Source organism: Thalassophryne amazonica, chromosome 18 (genome assembly GCF_902500255.1).
Source record: "Thalassophryne amazonica chromosome 18, fThaAma1.1, whole genome shotgun sequence".
Classification (NCBI taxonomy): domain Eukaryota; kingdom Metazoa; phylum Chordata; class Actinopteri; order Batrachoidiformes; family Batrachoididae; genus Thalassophryne; species Thalassophryne amazonica.
This window is the reverse complement of record NC_047120.1, coordinates 43,762,577-43,780,716: the sequence shown is the minus strand read 5'-3', so window position 1 is coordinate 43,780,716 and position 18,140 is coordinate 43,762,577. Positions and strand designations below refer to the sequence as shown.

General features: G+C 39.3%; 1 protein-coding gene across 1 annotated transcript in view; it reads right to left on the bottom strand.

The window, feature by feature from the left end:
• Positions 1-1,585: 1,585 nt before the first annotated feature.
• Positions 1,586-18,140, bottom strand: part of tubgcp2 (tubulin, gamma complex associated protein 2) — a 44,632-nt gene continuing 28,077 nt past the window's right edge. Inside the window, exons 11-18 of the mRNA XM_034193932.1 lie at positions 17,587-17,767; positions 12,768-12,940; positions 10,717-10,845; positions 10,506-10,626; positions 10,199-10,342; positions 6,090-6,206; positions 5,758-5,921; positions 1,586-1,912 (exon numbers count right to left, since the gene is read on the bottom strand). Coding sequence (XP_034049823.1) covers positions 1,837-1,912; positions 5,758-5,921; positions 6,090-6,206; positions 10,199-10,342; positions 10,506-10,626; positions 10,717-10,845; positions 12,768-12,940; positions 17,587-17,767 — 1,105 coding nt within the window. The 3' untranslated portion in view covers positions 1,586-1,836. The remainder of the gene's footprint in view (positions 1,913-5,757; positions 5,922-6,089; positions 6,207-10,198; positions 10,343-10,505; positions 10,627-10,716; positions 10,846-12,767; positions 12,941-17,586; positions 17,768-18,140) is intronic.

Below are 18,140 nucleotides of genomic sequence, written 5' to 3'. Positions count from 1 at the left end.
CACGTCTGTTCAGCAAAATGATATAGGACCTGATTTAATAAGATCCCAGATCGGAGGTCTTAACTCATTTGAGAAACGGTCAAGAGAGTGCAGGCTTTCTTTGCAAACATCCACTCCACCAGGTGATTTCACTGATTAACTGAATCCATCTGCTCAAAATGATGTTACACAGCTTCATGACGTACTATAGAGAATTTCTTAAAAGTTCAGCTACAATTTGCCAGAAGGTACATCAGAGATGCAAGCATAGATTTGATGTTTTGGTGAAAGAAAATCCTCCTCTGTACCACTTCAACATGATGCTGTATAAATGGGGATACAAAATGCTAAAACATGCACTATGCATAATTTCTCCAATCACAGCCACAAAAGCCTGTAACGTCTTCTGGATTGTCTGGGTGTCTTGGTGGCTTTCCTCACTCTTCTCCTTCTTGCACAATCACTCAGTTTTTGAGAACTATCTACACTATTCAGATTTACCAGAGTGCCATACTGTTTGTATTTCTTCATAATTGATGTAAATGAAGTCCAAGTTATAATCGGTGACTTGGAAATGTTCATGTATCCATCCCCTGATTTGCTTGAAGAAAACTGGCAATAAAACTGATTAAACAATACAAATTATGTACAGGCATTATACCAAAGTGTTCCATTACTTTACAGGCATTATACCAAAGCGTTCCATTACTTGCGCACCCCATCATCTTGGATTTTCTATTTTTAATTCATTTATTTATTTAGTTGTAGAGATTTGCTTTGAACTTGAGTTTAAGGATGATAATTTTAGAATTTTTTTTTTTATATTGAGAAGCCTGATTTGTATTTGAAATGGCATAAACAAATTAAAATGTGTTAAATGCCAAGGGGCCAAATACTTTGGGAGGGCATTGTATATACCTACAAATCTCTGAAATCATGGCCCTGCAATAGACTGGCATCCTGTCCAAGGTGTACCTGCCTCATGCCCTATGACTGCTGGGATAGGCTCCAGCCCCCCACCCCCCGTGGCCTTTAACTGGAGTAAGCGATTGATGGATATATTCCATTACGACTCTGGTCATTTTATTAGGAAGCTTTTATTAGGAAGTGTATCAGCATTTTATGAACACATCACAATACAAAAATCACATTTAATAACAACTTATATTTTTCAACTTATAGCTGGCAACAAATAAAAAAAGTCTTTGATTAAATAAATATTTTCAATGAATAAAATCCAAACAAAAGAAAATAAAACAGCAACGACAGAAGGGGTGCATATTTTAGCTAAAGTATACAACATCTACAATCCTCCACTAATCTTTTATGTTGCATTCAAGTTTTTGTCAACAGAAAGGCTTCAGCTAACAAGAACACACTAAACACCAAATCCCCCCCAAGAATAGGGATCCAAAATCATATTAGAATGTCATGTTAATGAACATCAAGACAAACATACATTTTAATTGTAATGAGTAGCTCAGTGGTTTCAAAATTCTGTGACCTCACAGCCACAAGATCTCAAACCATTTAAATGGTTTGGACAGACATGTTCTAGCCCTCTCCACCATCATCATTAAAATACCCAATGAGGGAATATCTTTTGAAAGAATGGTGTTCTGATACTTCAGTGAAGTTCCAGACTTGTAGAAGCCATGTCAAACTGCATGGAAGCTGTTCTGATGACTCAGTACCTTATTAAGATACTTTACATTGGTTTCCTTTTCATTTGTCACCCATATGTTCTGTACATACACACACACTCATCTGGGGTTCCAGGATTACATTAATGGACCAGGAAAGGGACAGTCTTATTGCTACATAACATTTATAGTATCTACAGAAAACAAAGACATGCTAGGCAGAAGCTTTCTGACTCCTCTCTATGGCCATCCTCTCCAGGCGCTCGGTGTAGAAGCCGTTGAAATCCAATCTGTGATATTATAACAGATCAATCAGCACTCATATTTTTATTAAATTTCAAACAAGATTGGTTGTAATTAAGATGGATAAATTATTCAGTGCAACTACAGAATAGCAATGCCACAAGAAAAATTGTGAGAAAGATTTAGTGGTTCTGACAGAAATGAGGTTGACTGATGGAGCCTGTAGATCTTTTTTTTTTTTTTTTTTAGTTTGTTTACATTATTTATTGTAGAGGCAATTAATATTTTAAACATCACATTTGTTCTGGTATACTGAAGGATCAATGTTTATTGCTCTGCGAGTTTGATTTTTTTTTCTTTTAAAGACAACCATTTAAAAACAAACAAACAAAAAAAATCTTAAAACCTTGTACTGAATAATGCTGATGGTTCACACATGTGTTCGTTCTACTTTCTATCACCAATTAGAGAAGGAATGGCCAGTGACACATACACCACCTTGGGTGGAAAATGCAGCGGGGGAGCTGCAAGAGATAAGCCAAGTGTTTCACACCAGCAATGTGAACTAGAGCAGTGATTCTCAACCGGGGTGCCGCGGCACCCTAGCGTGCCGTGATCGATCGTCAGGGGTGCCGTGGGTATTTTTCATATTTGCGATTATTTTTCATATTTGCGATTACCGTGAATTATTTATTTTATCCATAAAGCATAAAACGACTCAGAATCTGATGTCAAACATGCTGCAGCCTCGCTCTCGTCTTAAGGCGGGACAATAACAAGGAGGCTGACGGCCGATTAAAACAGTGCCGTCTCCTTCAAAAGCCGTCTAAAATGCGGAGCTGTTGGTGTGTGTGTCAGTGCCTGTGTGCGCGCGCGCGCGGAGTTAACAGGCTGCAGACTGCGGGGGAGGGGGTGGGTGAGGGAGGGGGTGGGTGAGGGAGATTCCTGAATGCAGGCGCGACACGTTCAGTGCGCATCGAGCGCGGAGCAGAGAGAGGATTTTAACCCAAGTGAACGTTAACAAAACGGAAACATGAAGCTGCCTTTACTTCTCTCTGAACTTTCTCTAAAGGTGTGATTCTGCCGTTACCGTCCTGTTCACACCATGTGCGCGTCGTATGCTGAATTTATGAGATCATGACATGAAATAAATGGTCAAATATCTTTAAAAACATATTTAAAAAATGAGAATACGAGGTCTGTCCGTAAAGTATAGGTCCTTTTTATTTTTTTCAAAAACTATATGGATTTCATTCATATGTTTTTACGTCAGACATGCTTGAACCCTCGTGCGCATGCGTGAGTTTTTCCATGCCTGTCGGTGACGTCATTCGCCTGTGAGCACTCCTTGTGGGAGGAGTCGTCCAGCCCCTCGTCGGAATTCCTTTGTCTGAGAAGTTGCTGAGAGACTGGCGCTTTGTTTGATCAAAATTTTTTCTAAACCTGTGAGACACATCGAAGTGGACATGGTTCGAAAAATTAAGCTGGTTTTCAGTGAAAATTTTAACAGCTGATGAGAGATTTTGAGGTGATTCTGTCGCTTTAAGGACTTTTCACGGTGCGAGACGTCGTGCAGCGCTCTCAGGCAGCGTCATCACCCTGTTTCAAGCTTAAAACCTCCACATTTCAGGCTCTATTGATCCAGGACGTCGTGAGAGAACAGAGACGTTTCGGAAGAAGTCGGTTTCAGCATTTTATCCGGATATTCCACTGTTAAAGGAGATTTTTTTAATGAAAGACGTGCGGACGGGTCCGCGCGTCGGGACGCAGCCGACGCGGCGCGGCGGCACAGGAAAAACACCTCCGTGTTGATAACCATTTGTTAAAATCCAGTTGGCTTTTGATGGCTTTCAGTGGAGTGAGTATATGAGAAATTGTTTATCAGCTGGAGATGTTCCAACTTGTCCTCAAGGCTTCCAACAGAGGTGTATTTCCTGTGGCGGAGCGTCGCGGCGGCTGCGAGCCGACGCTGCAATCCGCCCGCACGTCTTTCATTAAAAAAATCTCCTTTAACAGTGGAATATCCGGATAAAATGCTGAAACCAACTTCTTCTGAAACTTCTCTGTTCTCTCACGACGTCCTGGATCAATAGAGCCTGAAATGTGGAGGTTTTCAGCTTGAACAGGCTGATGACGCTGCCTGAGAGCGCTGCGCGACGTCTCGCACCGTGGGAAGTCCTTAAAGCGACAGTATCACCTCAAAATCTCTCATCAGCCGTTAAAATTTTCACTGAAAACCAGCTTAATTTTTCGAACCGTGTCCACTTCGATGTGTCTCACAGGTTTAGAAAAAATTTTGATCAAACAAAGCGCCAGTCTCTCAGCAACTTCTCAGACAAAGGAATTCCGACGATGGGCTGGACGACTCCTCCCACAAGGCGTGCTCACAGGCGAATGACGTCACCGACAGGCGTGGAAAAACTCACGCATGCGCACGAGGGTTCAAGCATGTCTGACGTAAAAACATATGAATGAAATCCATATAGTTTTTGAAAAAAATAAAAAGGACCTATACTTTATGGACAGACCTCGTATATGAATGAAAATGTTCATACGCAGAGATCACAAAAAGCAGGTGAGAACTCTGAACTTTAACAGCTGTTATTTTCCAAAGGTATTTATTTGTTCAATCTTGAGCTTAATGCAGTGTTTAAGCACAAAACGTGACTGATGAGGAGAAACAATTTCAGAAATGCAACAGAAACAACCACAAATCAGAAAAAGTTGGGACTGTATGTAAAATGAAGATAAAACAGCCCTACTTGAGATCAGAGCGCAAAATGCTTGAGGATTTTTGAAATGCGGTGTTTTCTGTATCGATTTTCTATTGCGATAATTGGGTTCTGCGCAAAACCAGAGGTAATAGCATTATAATATTATTTTGGTTGGTGGTGTGCCGCAGGATTTTGTAAATACAAAAAGGGTGCTGCGGCTCAAAAAAGGTTGAAAATCACTGAACTAGAGTGCCAAGACCCCTGTGGGTTACCAGTCCAAGGCAAAATGGCCATTTTCTACATAAAAAAAAGGCCGCTATTTCCAAATGAATGAATCTATGCAAATAATTTTGGGACAGCAAAAATATCAATGGCCAATTCTGTGTGTGCCCTTAAATTAAAAGAAAAGTTATCAGACAGTTTATACATAGTTTACATACAATACATAGTTTTTGTGTGTGGTTATGCAGTGTGTGCTTGCTGTTTTTAGTTGATTACAGGCCATTTTTATCTTTATTTACAACACACAATTTGTATCTAACAGACACCAGCTTTTAGAGTCAAACTTATTTTTTGTGATTCAACAATAATTCTGCAAAAAAAAATTTTTTTTTTTGGTCTGTTTCTTTCAGGGAACTCGGGGAGTTCGCAACACACTCTGCACACCATGCTGCTAACAGCAAAAGAGAGTTATAATACTGAACATTGTAATGAATCTTTGATGCACGATTTGTTTGAGAAATCATTTTAATTTATATAAATGCAAATGTTTTTTGTGGAATTTTCATTCACCATTTGTGGTGTCTAAAGTTTCTTAGACATATGTTTAATGAAAAAAATCAGTAGGTCATGATTAAGCAGTACTGGTGAGGTAATATGGTGATGGTGTGGGTGTGTGTAATCTAAAATCTCAAGGGCTGCTCAACATTGGCAAGGCTGCCCCCGAGGAAAAGGTGACCTTACGGACTAAAGCACCAGATGATTTGATGGATTAAAATCTCTATTAACGTTAAAAATCTGCAAGCTGACTCACACTGCAACAAACCAGCCGCTTACACCAAGGTGAAAAGTCTACAACAAAAATACTGGTGTGACAAAAAAAAAAGTTTTACGGGACGGTAATGTCTACATTACACACTATACGCATGTACATATATCATGTATGTTTTTTTTTTTACCTGTAGATGATGCTGATCATGCTGTGCTCACAGTCGTTGGTACTGTAGATGCTGAGTTTGTCCAGCAGGTCCAGCAGCAACACGCTGAAGTTACTGTCAAACTTGCTGATGGTGGCTTCAAAGCCTGCGTCTGACTGGACAGGATCCCCATGTTCAGCTAAAAACTAAAGGAGTTAAGAAGGAAGCAGCTGTGAAATGACTGATAAACTGTTGTGCTGTTGTAATGTTCCATTTCTAAAAATCAAAAGCACATTTCAAGCAGTAAACACACAGTGGAGATGTTAAACGCAGAGTTTCAGATGGGGAGCAGCCTTTTGGCTCTTTCTGAGTACCTTTGTAGTCAGCTTCTTGTTCTCTGCTTCCTCAGTGGTTTTAGCCTGGGCGGGAGGCTCTTCCACACTCCTGTGCGCAAGAGAGAGACGCTCCAGCCTCATACTCTGAGCGAACCGCTAAGACAAAAACAGAACAAAAGACCAGTGACTCCTGGAGTGTGGGCTGTGACCCAATGCTGCTCTGTAAAGGTACTGTAAATGGGCTCCAAGATATAAACTCCTGAATTTCAACTCTGTTAATAATAACAATGAAACAAAAATCATGATTATTTAGAAAATATAGTTATAAGTAATAAAACAAAGTCATTTGATTTAAATTATGTTTTTTTTTTTTCATCTAGTTGACCATGTTTAACATATGTGAAACTGTATTTGGTGACCCATCACCTCAACAGAATAAAAAAAAAGCAACTTAGCCCTGCCTCCCTCCTGCTGAACAGTGCCACCTCCTGAACATGTATGGCCTTGTTGCAGGGAATACCAGCACATATGATGGACATGAGGAACAGGGTTGGTTGAAGTTACATGAAGCTTGAAATGAGTCTGCATATCAGTTTACTCAAAGTCAGTATGTCAGTTGGCCATTCAGTTTACCCACCATCGCAAACAATGAGTAACATTTGGTTATTTAGTTGTAATAGTTCTGTTCTGTTAATGTTGTGCCTTATATCATTCATATATAGGGTGTCCCAAAAAAATATACATTTAAAACACGCGGTTTGATCCTTAAATGCTACAAACTTAATCACTTATGTTTCTTTTTTACTTGCAGACCCTGAAGTTTATGTTGATACCAAGCATCGATGCATTGAAGGAAAACATCTGCTGAGAAATCCGAAACATTTCTCAGAACACTTTCCCCAAAGCGTTTGCAGGCCGTAATTGGCCAACGCGGGGCCTACATTGAACATGTTGTGTAAGAGACTGACAAAATGCAGGGGCAATATTGGCATTGGTATGAAAAACTTCAACTTTTCAGCTTTCTATCCAGCCATAAATTTATTTATTTATTTGGGAAGAGTGGCCACATCAGATGTCTACCCTACTGAGTCTGGTTTGCTTGATGTTTTATTCCTGTCAGAACGACAACAAACACTTAAGGTTTTTTGTTGTTGTTGCTTTTCTTTTTTTTTAAACCACAGTCACCTACGTGCTTGGGTACAGCAAGTGTATTGTCCTTTGAGGTACCATGATTTGGCACTATATAAATAACAAATTGAATTTTTCATTTCCATAGCCTAGGTCTAATGGTCACCAAACTTACATTTGCACAACATCAGCAGAATGAATGAATCATTTTTTCCCCCTTTGTGTTTTTGTATTGTTACATAAGGTGTAGCTAAATGTGCTGCGGTGCTGCTTTTTTTTTTTTTTTTTGCAATATTGATCAATTTGTGACCATTCTTTCCCCTCATCAAATACAACATAGTGCTTAACATGTGTAAAAGATGTGTAATCAGCTTCATATTGTTTTACAACTCTTGGGATACAGTGATGACTTTAATGTCCCTCAGTCATTTCTTCTTCCTCAGACAAATATAAAATCACCACAGCTAAACTTGTAACAATGAATACAAGGTCAATCTGTCTGAAATCACCCAGTTTCGAAAAAAAAAAATAAAAAAATCCCAGGTTACCCTCAGCTTTATATGTTAATCACATTCCAAAGTTATAGTGAAATGCCAAATATTAGGTCTATATCTTGCAAACATTTGAAGTTACAGCCTTTGGAATTTTTTGTGAATTTTTCACATATTGTTAAAACTGTGTTTTCTACGAATTTTGCACGTTAATAATGAGCTCCCTATATGCCTCACAGCTTTGAAACTGCTCATGCCAGGCTACCTTCTGGGGTAGAGTTGGGAAATTGTTGCAGTTTTAGTATATCCTGTGTGATCTGCCTTCCACAAAGGCCTCAAAATGGTAGAAAACCCGAATTTGTACATGTTGTTCGGTATCATCTTGAAATACGTAAGTATATACGGTAAAAATATGAATATGATATTCAACTGTCCACATTGGCATCTGGGGTGACGAAAATTGGCATATTTTGACACTTTTTCAAATTTATAATTTCAACTATAAATTTTGTTTAAACAACTTGGTGAATCATTTAAATCTGCAAATATATTCCATTATATCACAAACCATCATACAAAAAGATCTATAGCCATAGCTACAACCCCTGGCAAAAATTATGGAATCACCGGCCTCGGAGGATGTTCATTCAGTTGTTTAATTTTGTAGAAAAAAAGCAGATCACAGACATGACACAAAACTAAAGTCATTTCAAATGGCAACTTTCTGGCTTTAAGAAACACTATAAGAAATCAAGAAGAAAAGATTGTGGCAGTCAGTAACGGTTACTTTTTTAGACCAAGCAGAGGAAAAAAATATGGAATCACTCAATTCTGAGGAAAAAATTATGGAATCACCCTGTAAATTTTCATCTCCAAAACTAACACCTGCATCATATCAGATCTGCTCGTTAGTCTGCATCTAAAAAGGAGTGAACACACCTTGGAGAGCTGTTGCACCAAGTGGACTGACATGAATCATGGCTCCAACACGAGAGATGTCAATTGAAACAAAGGAGAGGATTATCAAACTCTTAAAAGAGAGTAAATCACGCAATGTTGCAAAAGATGTTGGTTGTTCACAGTCAGCTGTGTCTAAACTCTGGACCAAATACAAACAACATGGGAAGGTTGTTAAAGGCAAACATACTGGTAGACCAAGGAAGACGTCAAAGCATCAAGACAGAAAACTTAAAGCAATATGTCTCAAAAATCGAAAAATGTACAACAAAACAAATGAGGAAGGAATGGGAGGAAACTGGAGTCAACGTCTGTGACCGGACTGTAAGAAACCGCCTAAAGGAAATGGGATTTACATACAGAAAAGCTAAACAAAAGGCATCATTAACACCTAAACAGAAAAAAACAAGGTTACAATGGGCTAAGGAAAAGCAATTGTGGACTGTGGATGACTGGATGAAAGTCATATTCAGTGATGAATCTCGAATCTGCATTGGGCAAGGTGATGATGCTGGAACTTTTGTTTGGTGCCTTTCCAATGAGATTTATAAAGATGACTGCCTGAAGAGAACATGTAAATTTCCACAGTCATTGATGATATGGGGCTGCATGTCAGGTAAAGGCACTGGGGAGATGGCTGTCATTACATCATCAATAAATGCACAAGTTCATGTTGATATTTTGGACAATTGAAAGGATGTTTGGGGATGATGAAATCATTTTTCAAGATGATAATGCATCTTGCCATAGAGCAAAAACTGCGAAAACATTCCTTGCAAAAAGACACATAGGGTCAATGTCATGGCATAGGGTCAATGTCAATGAGCAGATCTGATTTGATGCAGGTGTTAATTTGGGGAATGAAAATTTACAGGGTGGTTCCATAATTTTTTCCTCAGAATTGAGTGATTCCATATTTTTTTCCTCTGCTTGGTCTAAAAAAGTAACCGTTACTGACTGCCACAATCTTTTTTTTCCTGATTTCTTATAGTGTTTCTTAAAGCCAGAAAGTTGCCATTTGAAATGACTTTAGTTTTGTGTCATGTCTGTGATCTGCTTTTTTTTCTTCTACAAAATTAAACAACTGAATGAACATCCTCTGAGGCCGGTGATTCCATAATTTTTGCCAGGGGTTGTAGTATATGTCTTTGATTTTGAACTAAAAGATACAGACGACATATAAAATTTTGGGTTTTCTACCATTTTGAGGCCTTGGTGGAAGGCAGACGACACTAGATTCACCAAAACTGCCAATATTTCCAAACTCTACACCAAATGTTTGCCTGGCATGAGCAGTTTCACAGCTGTGAGGCATATAAGGAGCTCATTATTAACGTGCAAAATTCGTAGAAAACACAGTTTTAACAATATGTGAAAAATTCACAAAAAATTCCAAAGGCTGTAACTTCAAATGTTTGCAAGATACAGACCTAATATTTGGCATTTCATCATAACTTTGTAATAGGAATGACATATCAAACTAACAGAACAGAATTGAAGAGTGACCTGGCAGCCTCTGGGTGACTTGAGATGGAATGACCCTACAGTTTTATTATCATCATATCTACAAACCTGCATGCAGTTGGTGAACTTGACGCAGACAGACATGAGTCTGGAGAAGATCTTAAGAAGCTCGGGGTTGGTCAGCATGCAGTCCTTCAGGCAATTGTCCAGGAAACTGGTGTGGTGACAAAGAACGTCATCAATGTTTGACGCCTGTAAAAGGAGGAAGAACAATCACCACAAAAACACAACACTACCCCGAGTAATTTCTAAAGCATTTTCTCTGTCATCAGTAGGCAAAATGCCAGTGACTGTATAAGCAAGATCTCAGTGAGAGACACGGTGAGAAAAGACACACTTATGCTCTTTCACTCACCGTCTTCAGGTTGTTCTCCATGACGTGCCACGTGGGCTCCATCACCTCAAACATCATATAGTACTGGATGTTCTGCACAAAATTCAGCATGCGCTGTCTGAGGGCAAACGCTGCAGCAAACCTGCATGAGAGTAGGTTGAACCAAGAGTGAAGACATTATGATGGAGCCAACAAATAGCTGAAATTCAGTGGAATTACAAAAATGTCTCACCATTTGGCAGAATGTAAGGAATGCTGCTTGAAATCTTTGTTGCTGATCCAAATGTTGCACAGCAGCCTCTCGACATGTTTGCAATAAAACATGTGTCTGAACAACATCTGGTATCTCGTTAGCGCTTTCCTGAAAAATTAATACAATTTAAATCGATACATAAAATACAGGTTTCACAAAATGTGATTGTGTTACACAGTTGTATTGTCTATAGAATACAGCCTGCGCGATATCAGTTGGCCGATTATATCGGCTGATATGAGTCCTTACCAAACATATCTATATCTGAATTTTTGCCAATCTGAAAGTTTTATTTTGCAGAATAATCAATGCATTAAAAACACTTTGGCTGTCAGAAATGGTGTCATTACAGTTTGTCCAGCAGAAGGTGCAATGACATTATTAATTACAATGTTGCCAAGCACAAGAGAGGAAAAGTGACCAGCTGCCACTCATTTTCAAACAGAGTGGGTGTTTTACAACTACAAGCAACAAGAGGTCATTATGCCACCAGCCTGACGGGGCCAAAATATATGGCAAATTTATTTTGTACAAACGTTGTCCAGTACAACAGGCCGAACGATGACAGTGACGTATGATAGCCAGTTGCTGGTTACATTTATAGTTATTGATAATAAATTTCATATTTAAACAGAAGAACAGGGGCGGCAATAGCTCAGTTGGTAGAGCAAGTCGTCTTACGGCCGAAGGGTCGGCGGTGCGAATCTAGCCGCTAAACCAGTCAAAAAATCTGCATATTGCTGCTACGTCCTAGGGCAAGAACCCACCTTAACAAGTGGTGGTCGGATGGGCCATGGGCGCAGAATGGCAGCCACGCTTCCGCCAGTTTGCCCCAGAGCAGCTGTGACTACATTAGTAGCTTACCAGCACCAATGCATGAATGTGTGAGTGAACGAATAATGCAACTTGTGCAGTGCTTTGGGTGTCTTGAAAAGCACGCTATAAATCCAAGTCATTATTATTATGAGTAAAACATCAAGTCTCAATTACATTTCTTTGTCATAATAAGTTTGATAATGAAATGTTAAGAAATCATTTTTTTATGTATCATACCCCCCCCCGCATCCCCCTCAAAAAAAAACACACACACGTATATATATATATATATATATATACACACACACACACACACACACACGTATATATTTATATATATACACACACACACACACACACACACACGTATATATATATATATATATATATATATACACACATACACACACACACGTATATATTTATATATATATATATATATATATATATATATACACACATACACACACACACACACGTATATATTTATATATATATATATATATATATATTTTTTTTTTTTTACACACACACACACACACACACACTGCATGGAGTAAATGGATTTTTTCCCCTCAAAATTCTACTCACAACACCCCATAATAACATGAAAAGTTTTTTTTTTTTGCAAATTTATTAAAAACTAGCTGAGTTACCTGTTCTACGCACAGGTAATAGAGATTAATTTTAGCCACATCATATATTTCATGTCACTTTAGTTAAGGTGTAGTAAGTTGCATTGCATTGTGTGTATGTTGTCATCATTAATTTTCATAGAGCAATTTGTAACATTCATGAGACTCAAGATGATGATAAAAGGTGATAGCATGTCATATCATTGCCATGCTCTGGCATGCCATACACAGCAGGTACATTTTAATTGAAAAAAAAACAAAAAAAACATGTGCTTTAACTTGCATGTGACCCGTACTGGCCCGTTCAGATTGTAATTAAAGTGCACTCTAGCCAAACGCTACTACATAGTAAGTAAAGTGTGATGCTTGCTACCTGACCTATTTACTACGTGAACTGCAAAAATAAGGGCTCCAGTGAGCGGGTCGTGATTTAATAGATAAGGTTGACTGTGTGTGTGTGTGTGTGTGTGTGTGTGTGTGTGTGTGTGTGTGCGCGTTCGGGCATGTACACTTTCAACCTAAGAGCCCCAGTGACCTCCCCCTTGGGAGGCTGACACTGTGTTGACAACAACAAAGAACCTATTGATGATGAGCGAGAGCGGCCATTTGACAATATAGTCAAAGGAGAAGGCTTCAAGGCCGCTGAGGGCCACGTCTGTCGAGTCAGCATTGATTATGGCCTTCTCCTGTTTTGTTTCGATGGCGAGAACCCGCAGCAGCTGAGTGATGACATCATGGGGCATCAAATCAATCTGTTGAAAGAAGAAAAAAGTTAGAATCTTTATTAAAAAGGCTACTACTGGAAATCTAAATCTTGGATTTATCACACTGGTCTTCAAAATACTGTAACAATTTTCTGCTAGCTCCGCCAACTGACAGAGGAGGTGCAGAGGTGATGCCTCTCTGCAGTAAAGATAAAAAATAAAGAACTGGGATATTAGTCACAAAGAGGGATGTATGAGACAGAATATCCAGTGGTGGCGCTGGGACTCTGTGGGCCTGGTCTCCTAAAGTTGGTGTGGGTATTTGGCCATGCAAATGGTGCTGCTTTTCAAACAAACTGTTTCAGTGAAAAGACATATTACACATATGCAGAGCCAGCTCTAGCCATTTTGGTGCCCTAGGCGAGATTATGGTTTGGCGCCACCCACAGCCCTCCGTGTACACACACCACCTCATACAGTAATGGACAACAGCCATATGACAGACCTTTAAGGTTTAATTCGACGCACATTAGTGGAAATACCCTGGATCTGGTTCTCACATGTGGTATTGCTGTCACGAATATTGACATCATGCCTCTTACATCAGTGGTGTCTGATCACTCACTTAAGTTTACAGTTTTGCTGCCATGTTTAGTGGAACAACAACCTTATATATCATTACGGCAATGCATCAACTCCTCAACTAAGACTGAACTTGAAGCTAGACTGCCTGATGTCTTAGCTTCACATCTGACAAATACCCAGTCAGTAGACAGACTTGTGGATAGTGTAAACTCGGTGCTCAAAACTACACTCGACATGATTGCACCACCTGTGTTAAAACTTAGCTCCCCCAAATCACAGTCACCTTGGTTCAATGATTATCTGCGTGACCTCAAGCATAAAGCAAGAGGTCTAGAACGGAAATGGCTTCATTCAAAATTAGAAGTATTGCACCTTGCGTGGTGTGATGCTTTCTTAGACTATAAGCATGCATTATTGGCTACAAAGCGGACTTACTACTCTGACTTGATCAACAAAAACAAGCATAACTCAAAGTTCTTGTTCAACATGGTGACAACACTTTTGCATGGACAACCACCTGTAGTTCACTCTCCTTTTACAGCACAAGATTTCCTGGATTACTTTGGGAAGAAAATAGAAGACATCAGGTTAAACATATCCCAGCATGCCTTAATCCAGCCACTACACCCTGCTACTGATGTGGGCACCACTACTGAGGTATTACCTAGATTTACAGAATTTGACAGTATCTCACTAGGCATGCTGACAAAACTCATAATGTCAACAAAAAGTACAACCTGATTATTTGATCCTATACCAACAAAACTGTTTAAGGACCTGTGGCCCACTCTTGGGCCGACTGTGCTGGAAATTATTAATCTTTAACTTCTGGATCTGTTCCTAAATGTTTCAAATCTGCAGTGATTAAACCATTACTTAAGAAACCCAATCTTGACCTTAGTGTAATGACAAACTATCGGTCGATATCAAATCTATAATTTTTGTCTAAAATTCTGGAAAAAGTGGTGTCACGGCAGCTCGTAGAATATCTTACTGAGAATAATCTCTTTGAGCCACTGCAGTCTGCTTTTAGAAAATATCATTCCACAGAGACGGCTCTCACTAAAGTGGTGAATGATCTTCTGCTTACAATAGATTCGGACACCACTACAGTTCTGTTGCTGTTAGATCTCAGTGCTGCATTTGATAAAGTGGATCATCATATTCTACTTGATAGGCTGGAAAATCATTTTGGGATTACTGGGAGTGCCCTTGCATGGCTGACGTCATACTTGACCAGTCGTTCACACTGTGTTTTGTACAGTAACACTACCTCTAACCTTAGTGACATGAAATTTGGGGTTCCACAGGGGTCTGTCTTAGGCCCCCTGCTTTTCTCCCTTTATATAGCACCCCTTGGGCACATATTGCAGCGTTTTGGGATTACCTTTCACTGCTATGCAGATGATACTTAGTTATACATGCCGATAACTGCTGGTAATCTCGTTCACATAAAATCCTTAGAAGATTGCCTTGCAGCAGTGAGAAGTTGGATGTCTAGAAACTTCCTACTTTTAAACTCTGATAAGACTGAAATGATGGTTCTTGGTCCAGTGAGACATGGGCATCAATTTGACCAGTTAACGCTAAGCCTCGGCTCGTGTGTCATACATCACACTGACAAAGTGAGGAACCTTGGGGTAATTTTTGATCCTTCGTTGTCCTTTGGCCTCCACATTAGAAATATTACTAGGACTGCTTTCTGCCACCTGCAAAATATAGCGAAGATTGATCCCATCCCGTCTATGGCTGATGCTGAGAGCCTGATCCATGCATTTATCTCTTCTAGATTGGACTACTGCAATGTTCTATTTTCTGGTTTACCGCAGTCTAGCATTAGGGGTCTCCAATTGGTTCAAAATGCTGCAGCCAAACTTTTGACACGAAGCAGAAAGTTCGACCACATTACACCCATTTTAGCATCCCTTCATTGGTTTCCTGTCCCTGTGAGATCAGATTTTAAGGTTCTGCTACTAACCTATAAAATTATTCATGGACTGGCACCTCCCTACCTAGCTGACCTAATTAAAACCTTACGTACCGGCTTGGGCTTTACGTTCTCAGGGTGCAGGACTACTTTGTGTCCCTAAGGTGAATAAGAAGTCTGCGGGTCACAGAGCTTTCTCTTATCGTGCCCCTGTTCTGTGGAATGATCTCCCTGCGTCAATAAAACAGTCAGATTTTGTGGAGACTTTCAAGTCCAGACTTAAGATGCACTTATTTTCCATTTCATATGGCTAGCATACTGGTACAGTTTAGTTTTACGCTTTTTACTCTTTTAATTCATTTATTAGCAATTGGAGCAGGCCGCGGCCTCAACTTTACCTAAATTCTGGGTTTTAGTGAAGTTTAGGACTAGTGGCCGGCGATCACCTTAGTATTTCTCTGTTTTTCTTGTTGTTTAATGCTGGCAAATTATACAGTATTTTTTTGTCTTTCTGATGCCTGATTCTGTTTTTTCTCTCTGTTTAAGGTGCAGCTCCATTCAGAGATGGGAGTTGTATTTGTGTTGGCGATCCTCCTGTCCTGTGCGCCAATAGCATTTCTTGTATATTTGTCCGTGAATTGTTCTGTGAACTGTTCTGTAATTTATGTTTGTAGCATGGCCCAAGCAGAGGGTCACCCCTTTGAGTCTGGTCTGCTTGAGGTTTCTTCCTCAGAGGGAGTTTTTCCTTACTACTGTTGCTCTGGGGGTTGGTACGGTTAGACCTGACCCGCGTGAAGCTCTTTGAGGCAACTCTGTTGTGATTTGGTGCTATATAAATGAAAATAAATTGAAAATTGAAATTAATTGTTGATCAAACACAGCAACACACAAACACACTAAATTAACAAATAACAAAACAAAAAAATTGATTAAATAACATAAGTAAAGCCAGAGTTCCTGTTCAGATTTTGTGCAAATATTTTAGAAAGTCTTGACAGCAACCGCAATATGAATAATAAAAACAATACAAAACAGTGCAATATAATCTAAAAATGGAATACAAAAGTTGCAGTGCGGGTTTAACTCAGTCAGTCACAGTGGCAGCAAATTTTTTCTCCTTTTTTTTTTCCAACAGCATAAATAGAAATGGTTCTATGATCAGTGAATACTTTGTACTTGTATTTGGGAACAATAGGCCTTATAGAAGCAGAATATGCAAACAGGACAACATGAAACTACAATGTAGTACTAAAATCTTATCCAAATCCAGCCTACAACTGTCTACCTGTCTGTCTTATAATTGCAGCACAAGGGGTCTGTCATGGCACTGTGCAGCTCCGTTATCAATAGTGATGTTACAAGAAATCTCTGTATGATTTCTTCTCTATCGGTATCTTTAATTTATACAGTCATTTTTAAAATAATACACTACATACTTATCATATTTAGTGTATGAAGCTCCTGAGTTTTTTGCTAAATTACTTTATTCTTATATTTTTTCCCCAAAGTATTAGAATCTGATTATGATCACAATTATATCTCAATTTATTATGTGCAAAAAATGTCTTCAAAAGTGGACCTGTAAGGGGTTTGGGGTTCCCTGCACCTGAGGCCTGCAGAGCGTGTGTGCAGTTGCAGAGGAAATACTTCTCTGTTCTGACAGACTCTGTGCTCTCAAACAGCAAGACAGATGATCTTAAATCGACTTATTGTGTACTGAACATGAAGCGCTTTCTTTGTGTATTTAAAAAACAAAAAGAAAAAATGAAAACATGACACTGTGGGTTTGCAAGGCTGTTTTTTTACAGGCTGCAGTTACAACGTGCACGTGATGTCGAGACAGCACCATGAGTGACACACACACAAAAACATTTCACCACTTAAATATGTCATATCATAAAAATATAAATATAATAAAAATTGGACTTGTCCCATTCAGGCAAGGTTATAAATGATCTGTGCTGTCCGATCACTTTATTTATTTACTTGTTCCAGACAAAGGGACAATTTTTTTTTTAGTTTGAGGGCTTACAGCGGTGCCCTTCTAGCAGATGGAGCCCTAGGCGACCGTCTATATGGCCTATGCCAAGAGCTGGCTCTGCACATAATAAAATGTGGAAAAAGTGAAACACTGTCAATACTTTCTGGATGCACCATATGTGACCTATAGTCTTCCACCAACCTTGAGATCATCTTTAAAGGGGTCTGTGTTGGCTGTGCTCATCCTCAGAGCCAGCTCCAGGAGTGCTTCTAGCCTGGGAGGAACAATATCATCCACTGGTTTCTTCAACTCTTCCTCTGTCAGGTCCATGAAGTGCACAAAGAAATCACCTTTGTCCATTAAAAAGTAGTGTTTAATTGACCTAGCAGAAAACACAGACATTCTCAATGCATTTACGAAACAGGTCACATGTGTGATAAGAATTAGCATTAAAGCTACCACTGCAGCTAGTTAGCTATGCTATCACAGAGCAAAATAGAGCTTCAGCAACTTGGACTGATGTCTTCAACTATTCTTTCACTATACTATATTTCTGTGTCACTGCATGTTCTGTTATGGCCCAGTCACACGGCGTTTGCTGAACAAAGGAAAAAAGTCCCAAAGTCACAAATCGTCAAGAAAAAGTGGACAAACTTCTCCCATCACCAAAAAGCCTGTGAGTGCAGAGCGCATAAAAAAAAACAAAACAAAACTAACAAAAGAAAAACAAAGCGAACGGCAACCTTGACGCTAAA